This window comes from Hyaena hyaena, unplaced genomic scaffold, assembly GCF_003009895.1.
Source record: "Hyaena hyaena isolate Hyena2069 unplaced genomic scaffold, ASM300989v1 scaffold_793, whole genome shotgun sequence".
NCBI classification, from domain to species: domain Eukaryota; kingdom Metazoa; phylum Chordata; class Mammalia; order Carnivora; family Hyaenidae; genus Hyaena; species Hyaena hyaena.
In genome coordinates this window covers 483,595-496,681 of record NW_024081426.1, presented here as the reverse complement: position 1 = coordinate 496,681, position 13,087 = coordinate 483,595, and the positions used below count along the sequence as shown (strand labels likewise).

The following is a 13,087-nucleotide window of genomic DNA, read 5'->3' as shown; positions in this document are numbered from 1 at the left end:
CAATGGGTACTCCCAACCTAACCTGCCATGCCTCTTAATGTTACCATACCAACCCTCCATCTCCTCAAATTGGGTCCAGCTTCCTGCTCCTGAAAAGATAATTAGCTGGCATGTTAGTATCAAGAACTCCATCTAATCTCTCTCTCTCTCTCTCTCTCTCTCTCTCCTTCTCCACTTCCCTTTCAACCTGCCAACCCTCATCAGTAGAAAGATGGCAGAAGAACTTGTCTTTCTGTCCTCAAATCCTCAGTATTCATTTTGGATGTGAACTTCACAGCAGCATGTGTGGAACAATGTATAATTTTTAGCTTAGTAGACAGCAAAAAATATAATATATATAATATATTTATATAATTATGTTTAAATACTTACAAAGAATTAATAACTAACCTTGTCATTACTAAGGGAGACTACACAAAAGGAAGGGAGCCAGTTTAGAGCAGATGAGCCCTGAAAGATGGCAATCCATTCACAATGGGTGTTAACAGAGTGTCCCTGGCAACTTCTCTTCTAGTATTTTGGTATTGGTTGACAAGCTGGGTGGGGTTGAATAGTTGGCAGGGTACAGAGTGGGGAGCAGGGCAGGAGGTGAGGATGGGGTTGAATAGAATATAAATGGGGGAGGAGGGTCCTTGTATATCTATCATATTTCTCCTTCCACTTTTAGTCAACTGTCCCTTTGAAGAAACTTTTGCCTATGACTCTCCCCTACTTGGGCTACTTGATGCAATAGTTGGTACCTATAAATACCCTCCTGCATTCTACAAGATTCTCATGCTCTTCCTTTATCTCATGATCTTTCTTCTTGGTTCACCTTTTGTGTCCTTTTGTGGAGGCCTCTCTTTCTTACTGCCACCAGGGCGGTAGAAGGAGGGGCTTGGTTCCATAGTTACTGATTTTCTTCAGCCTTGGGGTCCCGGCAGGTGCATTCATCCAGGTCACAGTCAGCAGCAAATGGAATGACCTAGTGGAAATTAAAGAGAAGTTGAAATAACCCATTTTCGTGCCAAGCTTCATACTTTTCAATCGGCTTTTGCTTTTCTCACTTGGTCCCAGAGGAAGTATGGGATTACTGTTAATATCACAGAACTGAAATTAACACTCTAGTCCTTTCACTTACACATCATATCTCTTTGGGCAAGGTAAATCTTCCCTGCTTCACTTTTATGTGTGTCGAAGGACAACAGTAACCACCCCAGGGGGTGTTAGTGTGATTTAAATAAAATGATGGATACAAAACACACATTGCCAGGCACCTAACACCTGTTACTACTGCTGCTAATATTAAAACTAATGCCAAAAACTTCTGATAATGTTTTCGTTGCTATTACTCTCTTCACAAAATCCCTGTGAATTAAGCAAGATGAATGTTAGCATTCTCTTTTTATAGGGAAGGCCAAGAGAGGTTGGATACTTAACTCAATGTCATGACACTACCATCCAGAAAACTAAGGCTGTACACCCTAGTTCTATGACTTCTACTTCTTAGTAATCTTGGAGCCATAAGATCATCTTTGCTGTCTTCATGAGCATGAGATTCTGGCCACTTTGAACCCAGGATATACTCTGGCTTGGTGAAACAATGCATCTCTCTACCCATTGTGTCTGGATTGCCTTCCTGCTATGTAATTATCTCTACTCCATGCCAAAATCATCCAGCAAAAGGTGCTCTCTACCTGCCTGCATTGCTGCCAACATACTTTCTGAGTGTATGCAGTTAGCTTCAGAGAAAATTGGACATCTTGGGACACATGATATAAAAAGTGGCAAGAATTCTAACCTTTGGGCATGGACAATCAAGTGATGTAAAGATAGATGGGCATATCATTTAATAATCCAAGTACACTGAAGAGACATAGGGATAAAAGGAATTAAGAAAAAGATTACTGCTCAGGATATGGTCTAGGGAGTTCTCCAAGTAGCTTGTGGTGGCCATGTAACATATACTAGAAATATGGTTATACTATACTATATAGGAGTATTAATTTAATTACAAAGATTAATCATTGGATATCACTTCATTGGTAATCTTACCAACGGGGGTAGAGGCCATAATTCCCCGCCAACAGAGGTATATCCTAGACAATTATAAGCAGATGTTGAGTCTTTGAGTAGCAAAAGCCATGGCTTTTCTGAAGGAGTTCCTTAGAGAACTAGCGTTTTATAACCACCTCACCTAAAATCACTGCCTTTAATCCTGCCACCATATAAGTTTAAACGTTTGTTCATTATAATTCCCTTCTTGAATGTTGAATAAACACCAATTATGAAGGAGAATCAACCCAAAGCCCCTGTGTGTACTTCTGGAGATCCTGCCTGCCTGTCACCTGCAGGTAGGATTGCTTACCTTCTTAGAGGACAGAGTGGAAGAGCAGCAGTCCCCCCCATCATAGTGGCAGTAGGCCCGGTTGTTGATGGTATCACACCACCCATCTGCTTGGAAAGGCTGGTGAAGGCATGAGACCGTCAGTGTCTAAGAACAGTTCTACTGGGCTTTGCCCAACTCTCCCACCTATCCTCACCCCACCATAATCCATGGAACTCCAGGGGTATTCTGGGAGAGCACCTGAGGGGCAGGATACAAACTGACCTAACATTCTCAAGAAGCTGAAAAGTCTTGAGACCATTAGACCCAAGGATTTGTCAAATTTCACTTGCAACAACTCTGCTTCTGACCAACTCTAGGATCCGGAATGGTTCACTTAAACTCCTTGGCCAATTTGTTCACCTTGTAATAATAGGTCTTTATGTCATGTAGATTACAAAATATTCTCACACATTCAAACCCTGTTCATCATCATGAAAAGCCTGTGGAGCCAGCAAGGTTGACTTTACAGTTCCCATTTGATCAGTGAGGAAATGAGAGATGCATAGAGATGACAAAAATTGCCCTGCTTTGCATAGCTAGGGTCAAGCAGAGTGTGGGATTAAAGTCATGTGTCTTGACTTTCTGCTCCTTCTCCCAGTTTAAGAACCATAACTACCACCCCTTTGCTGCCACTTGTGTTTAGAGACCTTGGTGGTCCTGAGGTGCTGTGAGGACTCAAATGATGTCTGTCTAAAATGCAGGGGTCCTAGGGCTTGGAACCCCAGTGCTAGAACATAAATAGTCTCACATGTACAGCCACCTAAAGCTCAGCAGCTAGACATAGGGGTAGAGCAGAGAAAGCAAAAGTGTTTCCATTCATTCCTGTTACTGCTGCAAGTTAACAGAAACCAAAATGGGAAAGGGGACCAGGCCAAACCAGAGTTAATGGAGTGTTTCTCCCCAAAAGGGAATGTACGATAAGAACAGCAACAAGCGGTTAAAATAAAAGCTCTGAAGCCCAATGCATTGTTTCCCTAGAACCACTCCTGGAGAAAAACAGTGTCCCACAGCATCCTGGAGGACATACCAGCCAACCCACCTACTCAATCGCATTGGCTGCTTCCCATCCTGAGTGGATGCCCAATTGCGAAGCCTCAGGAAACATCTTGTGGTCAAACTCTTTGTACCACAAGACAGTCGGTAGACTTTTGAGTTCTTAGGTCGCCTTCCAGTTTACATGTTTAAATCACTTTCTCTTCCCCCACCCTCCTTAAATATCAAATAGAAATGGACTGTTCCCTATTTCACTGTGCTTTGATGAGATAGATCACAAAACTAAAAAAAAAAAAAGGCCATTAAATAATTTTCAGCAATTGAATTACATCAGAACGAGCTCATCCAAATTATTACTTCAATGTTTTGATTTATTCTATGGGGTCCTGAGGTCATTTGAACATCATTCCAGATGTATACCAGTTTGCCAATCACTGAAAAGTTGCTACTTGTGGGGTGGAACTCAACAGCTGTTGCACAGCTGTACAGCGAAGTCAGTTGAGAGCAGGAAGTAAAAATGAATTCTGTTTTCAACAAGGGCCTCACTGGGATAGAATTCAAAGATTTTGAGATGAGCATTTGTCTTTAACACTGAAGCCAGTTACTCTGGCTCTGCAGAACTTGGGATAACTATACAATCAGAACTTGGGTCTATAATTGCAGCCCTATAAAATACAGCTAGCTGCCTCCTTAACACCTATAAATGCTCTTGGGTCCTTCCAGGAGGACAAGATATATCTACTGAGATTCCCCCAGAGTTTCCTTTTTCTTTTTCAAGTGTTTGGAGTGTATTTTCCTCATCTAACACTGCATCTGCTACTTTTTCTCCAGCCATGACTGACTCATTGGCAAAACGTAATCTGTTCCTTCTTTATTTTTCATGTTATTGTCTATAAAAATCCAAAGATCATCCAAAATACTTTTTTTTTTTACATATAAAAGTACAGTCTTCAGTATGGAGAATTAAAGGGAGATCTTTCTTTTTGTAAGAACAACTTAAACATTAGAATGAATTAATAAAGGATCCAGGGGGATCCTCCTTCCCAAAATCTTCCCCAAGGATGGCTTCTCTTCTTAGGAACGCTAGGGAAGATAGGTTGAAAAGAGCAGAAATAGGTCTCGGTGACCTTCTCTACCTGCTGATGGAATGTTCATTGCTATCGCCCAAACATGATTTCTAGAAACTGCTTCTTTTCTGCTCTAAAGGGGTCATCTGAGAAGAAAAATGAATTTATGAAAAGGAGCAGAAAATCATAGAAAATGTTGGCAAGACCCAAGTATTTAATTTACTATATACCTATTAGAATTAATTGTTCTTCCCTTAACCTGCCAAAAACAACGACTCCACCCTAAACAAACAGAGTCTCCTATAGCAACATGTGCTTGGGAAGCTTGACGGCTTGAGTCCAACGTTACAATGGAAAAAATAGGAAGGGAAAAATGACTAATCGATCCAAAGTTTTTAAAGCATCTGAAGACTGGATGTAGATTAGATCAAAATCTCAATAATGGAAAGGTGTCAAGCTTGGGACATCACTACTTGTCGCAGGAAACTTACCCCAAGGAAGGACACAAGGCTTGGCTTCTCTGCACAATGTGTGCATAGTTGAATCGTCACTACCCATACATGCACCTCATTTTTCCAGTAACATCAGAAAAAAAAATGCTTCACATGATGTGAATTTTTCAAATACCTGAAGACTATTTCTTCAGGAGACACTTTTTCATTTTAACCATCTTAGCAAAAGAAAAAAAAGTTATAAAATTCCTTTTATCATGCCTTTTAATAACTTTAATAGAATACAAAGTCATCCACATGAACATTTTTCATTTTCATTTATAGGAAGACACACACACACACACACACACACACACACACACACACTTCATGAGTTCTTGGAATTATACCTGAAGTAAGTACCTAGATCTGAGAAAGAGGTTGAAATGCTCTTATGCTCCAGGAGCTAGATGATACCTATGGTCAGCTAGTTGTGCTCCAGACAGATGAGGTGGTCATATAAATGGCTGTGTGTGAGTGATGAAATATAAAGAGGAAGGGCTATCAGTTTCTATGACTATGGTAACTGTACAACTTTGGAAACTTCTCAAAAGTAAAGATAATTCTTTCTATTATGTCATCTACATTCTTTATGTTGTATTATTTTCTGTTTAAGGTTGTTCTGGAAAGTTAGGCATGGTGGCCCTATCTGTTGTCTATGGATGTAGTCATTCATTCATTCATTCATTTATTCATTCATCATCCTTTACTCCATACTTCTATGTGCCAGGCATTGTTAAGGGGATACAAAGATAAATAAAACATGGTTTTGACCCTTGAGAGAACCCACTGCAAACAATTGTAGCTTATGATGATGAGTGTAGCACAGGGGTGTGGACAGGAGGGAAGTACTTAATCCAGATTTGGGTGGTAGGGATCCATAAGAATTTTCAGGGGCTGGCTCTGCTACATCTAGCCTCTGTGGAGGAGAGGTTAGGGCTGGATGATTCGGAGGGGAAGCCTAAGCAAACTGTGGAGGGAAAAAAGAAGGAGAAAATAGAGAGACCGGCAATCTCAGACAGCCTCTCACAGGGCGGGCCCTCAGTACAGGAAAGGTTCCATGAACATTGACTGGTTGGCTGATAATACCTCTATTACTTGAATGTCATTAAGAGCATTTTCTTCTACAGCTTGCTGCATGGCCACAGTGATGTTTTAGAAAGATTAGCTTTGAACTTTAGATGTTCTCCTCTGCTGATCTACAGGCTGGGATCTCAGCCAAAAGTGACTATATCCCTATAGGTAAGGCATGAGAAAGAATCCTGATTTGTTGTCTTTTTTTTTTTTTAATGTTTACTTATTTATTTTGAGAGAGAGAGAGTGAGCATAAACAGGGGACAGAAGGATGGGCAGAGAGGAAGAGAGGGAGAGAGAATCACAAGCTGGCTCCATGTTGTCAGTGCAAAGCCCAATGTGGAGCTCGAATTTACGAACCATGAGATCATGACCCAAGCTGAAACCAAGAGTTGGATATCTAGTTGACTGCACCAACCAAGTACCCCTCGATTTACCATCTTGAGGAGTATTTCAGACCAGGAGAAGATGCTAATCACATTTACGCCTAATGCCTAACACTATTTTCTTTCTCCCACATCATTTCCCACCCAAACCCTTTAGTAATGTGAAGGACAAATCAGACCCATGTCTGTTTCTTCATATTGATGAGGTTGCCTCAGGCCCCAAAGAAGCCCTTCTCCAGGGAGGCCATGATGCCATGCTGGATGGAGTCCCTGCAGTAGATGTATGCTCTGGTAAATACGGACAAGAATGTGTGCTAACTTTCTCTTTTATCTCTGGCTTTCCAATGATTCTCCAACCTGATTCTCATTCTTCTTTCATCCCAAAGAACTGCCTGCTATATCCATATGGACTGGGCTTCATTGCAAGGCCACTTTTAGAATTTCACAGGCAAATGTTTCGGAGTCTGTGTCTCCCTCTCTCTCTGACCCTCCCCTGCTCACACTGTCTCTCTCTCTCTCTCCTAGAAATAAATTAAAAAAAAAAAAAAAAAAGAATTTCACAGGCAAAACCTGTGAGGCCTTTGAGGCCCCTGGAGGAACCTTGGTGACCAGAACATGACTTGCTTTTTGTTACGCTTTTAAAGGCTCACAGAAACATGAAATTCTAAGGTTGGATGGAGCCTTGAAGACTATTTAGTACAAAACTCTTATATTACAAATGATGAAATGTCTGGTTTGTCAGGCTAGTGGGTGGTAATTCTGCGAATGAGGAGGACTCTTTGGATTCTTGATCTGGTATTCCTTCTGCTGTACCATGCTACCTCTATCTGATGATTTCATTGATCTTTTAATTTATGGGGAATGCCAGGTAATTTAATTCCTCTGGTACCTCTATAAGCTAAGGCTTAGGTACAGCATTAACAATGAAGTGAACCCAGCAATCTAATACAGAAACAAAAAAGGGCTGTGTGTGTGTGATATATATATATAGCTTATCCCAAATAAGCTACCTGGCACTATCATTCCTTCTGGCCGTGGGGCTTGGTCAGTGCATATTTCCCTAGAGGCTGAATTCCCCAGGAGGAAGCAGTAACTCTGTTTCCATCCCATCAGCAGATGCCTGCAACCCAGAAACATTTATTTCTGGGTCGCAGAATGCTAAAGCCAGATACTTTTCTGCTCGTTGCAGTCATCTGACAGAAAGAGGAAATGGAGCTGTTCCCCTCCTCCAGTGTTCACCCCTTGGGGTGGGAGGGTGCCAATGATCTCACATTTGTGGGTTTGCCACAATCTTCTTGGAAAATGTAACATTAAAATAGATACCCTGAGATTGATTCTGCAGGAAGAGTTTCCTACATATAACCTCCTCTAGAAAAGTTCCTCTGGCTTCCTGGACCCAGAGAGTTCTCCCTACCTGTGCATTACTATGGTATATTTTATCCATATATGTATGTACTGTATAAGACTCCACACTCTGAATAGACTATTGAGGACTCAGAGTCTAACCATCTTCAGAGTATCAGCAGCTAGTTCAGTGCCTAATGCCACAGTAGCCTCTCAAGGAATGAATAAGGGGTACCTGGGTGGCTCAGTTGGTTAAGCATCTGACTTCACCTCAGGTCATGATCTCAAGTTTGTGGGTTTGAGCCTTGCACTGGGCTCTGTGCTGACTACTCAGAGCCTGGACCCTGCTTCAGATGCTGTGTCTCCCTCTCTCTCTCTACCCCTACCCTGCTTGCTCTCTGTCTCTCTCAAAAAAATAAACATTAAAAATGTTTTAATGAATAAATATGGGGGTGGCTAACTTTATTTCCTTAGCATACTCTGTGACCAGATATCTCTTTTTCATTCTTCCTCTCCTACTAGGTACAGAGCATTAGTATACACTTATTTAAGAGTGGAAAGAAACAGTGGAATATAACATCTAAAAGTTCTCCTTCTATAAACTATCTAAAAAGGTTGGATACAATTTAAGAATATTCTCTCAATTCCAGAGCTGGGATAATAAGAAGAGAAACTACCAGGGGCCAAAAACAAAAATGAAGCTGAAAACCCAGAGCAGTAAGATGGTAGTGAAAGCATGGCTGTCTTAGGAATGTTTGCAAATGTCTGTAATCAAGTGGTTATGTTTTAACAGCTGACTGGGGGTAGGGACCCAAGTCCTGGGCCTGTGCAAGGTGGCGAACTCGTAAGTGACACTATCAATATTTTAATAAGAAGACTGTGTTTGTGAGGACTGATATAGAATGACACAATCATATGGCAATGCCATCTAAAGGAACTTGGCTGGGACGCCTGGGTGGCTTAGTCGGTTGAGCGTCCGACTTTCTCTTAGGTCATGATCTCGCGGTTCGTGGGTTCGAGCCCCGCGTCGGGCTCTGTGCTGACTGCCAGCTCAGAGCCTAGAGCCTGTTTCAGAGTCTGTGACTCCCTCACTCTCTGACCCTCCCCTGCTCACGCTGTCTCTCTCTCTCTCCTAGAAATAAATAAAAATTAAAAAAAATTTTTAAAAATAAATAAAAATAAAGGAACTTGGCTCACTTGGAACTGGGAGATTGGTTTGTGTCTACCAGCCCTGAAGACCAGAGGATGCAAATCCAAGCCTCAGCAGAGCCACCAAATACCAAGATATTAAAGACCTGCAGAGATACAGGGTAACAGTTGAAATTGCAAATGGTACTTCCTTGAAAGCCATGAGTCTACTCCACAAACAATAGATGAGCAAGATGTAATTGAAAGAGAGGCAATGGAGACATGCAATCTGTTGGATGGGCAGAGGGAAGCACCCCATTTGGTGGCCCTGAGCGAGATCAGGAGTTGGGGTGTAACCCTATGGTCTACTGTGCTTTACAGGTCAAGGTAAGCTCACACGGCTTCTGCATTGGGCTTCAAACCCCAGCCTGTGCAATCCACCAGACTCTCAAAAAAAAAAGAAAAAACAAATGTACCACTTTATAGGGTCCGAAAGAGATACCAATTACAATCAGTTTATCTATGTCTGACACCACGACCAAAGCACGGTCTCGGAATAGAAATAATCAAACGGTACAGAACCCCTATTCTTCCGAGAGAAATAGTTGGGATGAGCTGAAATGTAAAGAAGGAAAGCAAAAAAAATAAGGTCAAATGACTTCCTTTTCCTGTAAGATTTTCATCTACTTCAAGGTACACGGAGCTTAATACCTCCTGCTCTGGAAAATGATGAGGCTGTAGAGTGTGGAATAGAGGGTGGAATATGGTGTTAGATAAACCTGTGCCGAGATACCAGCTCTGCTTCTTACCACCTTGTAGATATGAGCAAATTCCTGGACTTCTTTAAGCAGCAGTGTCCTCATTTGTGAGTGAGAATAACACCTCCCTCATAGACTGTTGTAAGGAGTAAATGAGCCAATGGAGGTGGAACACTCAGCACAGTACCCGGTACACAGTAAATACTCAAGGAATCCTGGTTTTATGAAGGTGGCAGGAACACTACCATTGCTTTCTACCACTGTGGGTTGCTGTCTGGGTTCCCTCCACAGAGACTCTGGTCAGAAAATCTTCGAGATTCTACCAGCAATTCTTTAGAGTCAAAGCCATGGATGCTCTCATGTTCGTGCCTCCTGCCCCATTCACTTTCACCGCAAATGCACCATTTGAGTCATGAAGGAGTCAGGTGACAAGGGAAATAGGTCTGGAAATTGTAAAAGCAGAGTGGGAGAGGCAGGACTGGCTTCTGGAAAGTAAGGCTCTCCTCAAAACCATAGTGGTGACCTGAGTATCTTAGCCTCTGAAAAACCCCAAACCATCACAGACACCTCTTCCCTGACGTGCACCACAGGAAAACAGGAAAGTGAGAAGACTCTCTGTGACTTACTTTCCAGCCAAAAATAACCTCCTAGCAGCCCCTTTCATTTCGCTGCAAATAAAGACCTGGTGGTGCAGACTCTTCGACCTCACTTACAAACATATGCCAGCCCGCTTCCCTGCTGGCCTTCCCTCTGGGCCCAATGGAGCCGGATGCTTCTCAGTCACCCCCAGGTGGGAGTAGGGGTGAGGGTAGGAGCCCCAGATGGTGAAGCTGAGGCACTCAGGTCTAGTCTGCCTGTATCTGTGCCAGAAAAACGTTGGCTCGAAATTAGAACTCTATTTCCCAAGAGATAGAGACCAAAGAGAACATTCCTCCCTGGGTCCTCATCATGCTGTTGTGGGGACTCAAAAACCAAATGATACAGCCCTCCTGATGTGTGTGGCCTGCCCCTCTGTTGAGAAATGCCACAGCAGTGAGCCACTGCTACCGATGGATGTATGTCCTGGGAGGCCTCACCCAGGCTAAGAAGCCCTATGCCTTCAGCCCTAACCTCCAGCTACCTTCTACCAAACTGCATGAGACCAGGCCACCATCCTTATTATTCCTTGTTCACGTCTCCATAATCACTCACAAGGTCACTGCTGGGCCACAGCTGGCCTCTATGTCCTTAACAAAGAACCCCCCAAACCTTTCTTCTCCTCCAACAGTCTGACTCCCGTCCTCCATGCTCGCCCTTGGCCGTGGAGCAGCTGTCGCCCAGCAGTCAGCTGGTCCAGATTTTATGCCAATGACTCCCAATCCGATGCTGCCGCCCTCTCTGCTTCTCGAACCACACCGCAACGCTTCTTAAGAGGCTGTCCGGTGACAGACAGCGGCAGTTCTCCCGGAGTCCTGACGGAGCAAAGTCTGTGCTTGGGCTCCCGGCAAGAACCAGTAACGACATACCATCAGACCTCATTCGCCTCTCCACTGCCAGATTGGTGAGCCCGCTGACTGTGGTGATTTTGTTTTCTTGTTTGGACGGCGGCTGGGAGAGGCGGTGACGGCAGAGGTGGCCTGCAAGGTCTCCTGACACGGTCTCGCTGCACGGAATTTGGCTTTCTTCTCCAAGAGAGGGATGGATCCGCAATTGTTTGTTCAGGGGAATTTCCTGCCTCTCGTCCTGCTAATTGGAGCCAGCCTACTGTGTTTCAAAGTCAATGATAGAAACTTTGAACACAAGAGGTCTGGACTCTGTAAGGCCATGGGGGCAGGGACACTTCCATTCATGCTTCCTTCCATGAGCAGTAGACCCCCACAGCAGCACAATGGCCAACACAGCACACAGGATTCTTAATGTGAGACTCACGGATCCCCTCCAGAAAAGTCTTTCTAAACTAACAAGGCAGAATATTTTTCTGCTTTCCACTCCTCCTGCCCTTCCTCCAAGATAAGGTGCCTTTCCTCTATGTCGTTCCCTAGCCTCCCCAGGTGTCTGTTCTCACAATCAGGCTCTCTAACACATCACCCGAAAATAGCTCAGCATGACCTTCCAGGTAAGGATTCACTGACAGTAGACCCTTACAGAACCAAATTTGAAGATTCAGAAGAATGAAACTGGGAGCAGAAATTCAGGCCACTGCAGCCACTGTACTGAGCAGGAAGGACCTGCCTAGCCCACGTCACCATGGCTGGTGGCCACTCACACAGCCCCTCCTCTCTTGGTTCCCCACCAGCTGTTGTGCCGGGATCACACCCCTCATGAGGGGGACCGCCAGCCCTACGTGCTCTGCTCAAGAGCTCACATAGCTCTGGGAGGCAGAGGAGGCAGAAGCATGAGGAGATGGGCTGGGTTGAACAGAGGTGACTGGCCAGCAGCCCGCAGAAAGGGCTGGAAAGGCACCTGGAGGAACACCCTGGGGTAGATTGCCGGGGTCCTGCTCTGACTGTGAGCCTCCACTTCCCTCTGTCCCTGTCTTCTGATTCCTCGACCAGCCTGCAGTTCATGGGAGGTTGAGGCCGGCCTGGAATGGCGATGGACCCGCCACGCGTGCTCGCCCCGCGGCGCCCCGCCACATGCACGCCCATGCCAGGCAGCTTGGCATTTCTTGGCTCCCTGGCCCTGCCTGTGCAAGATGACTGGGAATGCAGACTGTGGGAGGAAATGACAATATTCATTGTTTGGATTAAATATTTTTCTTGGCCCTCCTGCTGTTTGCTGAGCGTCTTATTTTTTTTCTTCCCCCATTCTCTCTCATTCCTTCCCTCTACCCTCCCTCCCTCCATCTCTCCTATTCTCTCTCTCTCTCTCTCTCACTCTCTCCTCAGTAACCAAGCACATTGGGAGAAATTTTGAGGAGAAAGCATACACTACTGGGGTGGAAAGAGCTGTTTAAAGAAATCAAAGCAGTTGACAAAACCTTTTGCCCATTCTGATACCATGCCCAGCTCTTCACAAAGATGGTGCACTTGGGAGTACATCTAAAGCTACGTTATTCTGAGCGTTCACAAGTGCTCATGGGGTCTAACTCACAGTACTTGTTCTCTCTCATTCTCACTTTCCTTCATATATGTGTATATACACATTATTGTGTACATGTCATATAGACAGAAAACACACATATATTACAGACACATACATACACACATATACATAAGTATTGTATGTATGATATATACAGTATTCATATATAAGATATATGTGTCATAATAATATATAGCATGCATATTATTGATATATAATGTTAAAATACGTTTTTTATTATATATGTAATTAATATATGTACACACACACACACACACACACATACACACACAGACATATATAATTTCTCTGAAAGTTCCTGGCATTAGGAATGTACCTAAAAGCAAAAATATTTTTACAAACTACAAGCCATCATATAGAAGCCAGATACAATTTTTATCTTATATATGGAATT

General features: G+C 43.6%; 1 protein-coding gene across 2 annotated transcripts in view; it reads right to left on the bottom strand.

The window, feature by feature from the left end:
- Positions 1 to 327: 327 nt before the first annotated feature.
- The window catches only part of PAPPA2 (pappalysin 2), a 271,505-nt gene continuing 258,745 nt past the window's right edge, over positions 328 to 13,087 (bottom strand). For both annotated transcript variants that reach the window (XM_039219146.1, XM_039219147.1), the window contains 2 exons: positions 2,348 to 2,446; positions 328 to 964 (listed from right to left, as the gene is read on the bottom strand). In XM_039219146.1, coding sequence (XP_039075077.1) covers positions 890 to 964; positions 2,348 to 2,446 — 174 coding nt within the window. In that variant the 3' untranslated portion in view covers positions 328 to 889. The remainder of the gene's footprint in view (positions 965 to 2,347; positions 2,447 to 13,087) is intronic.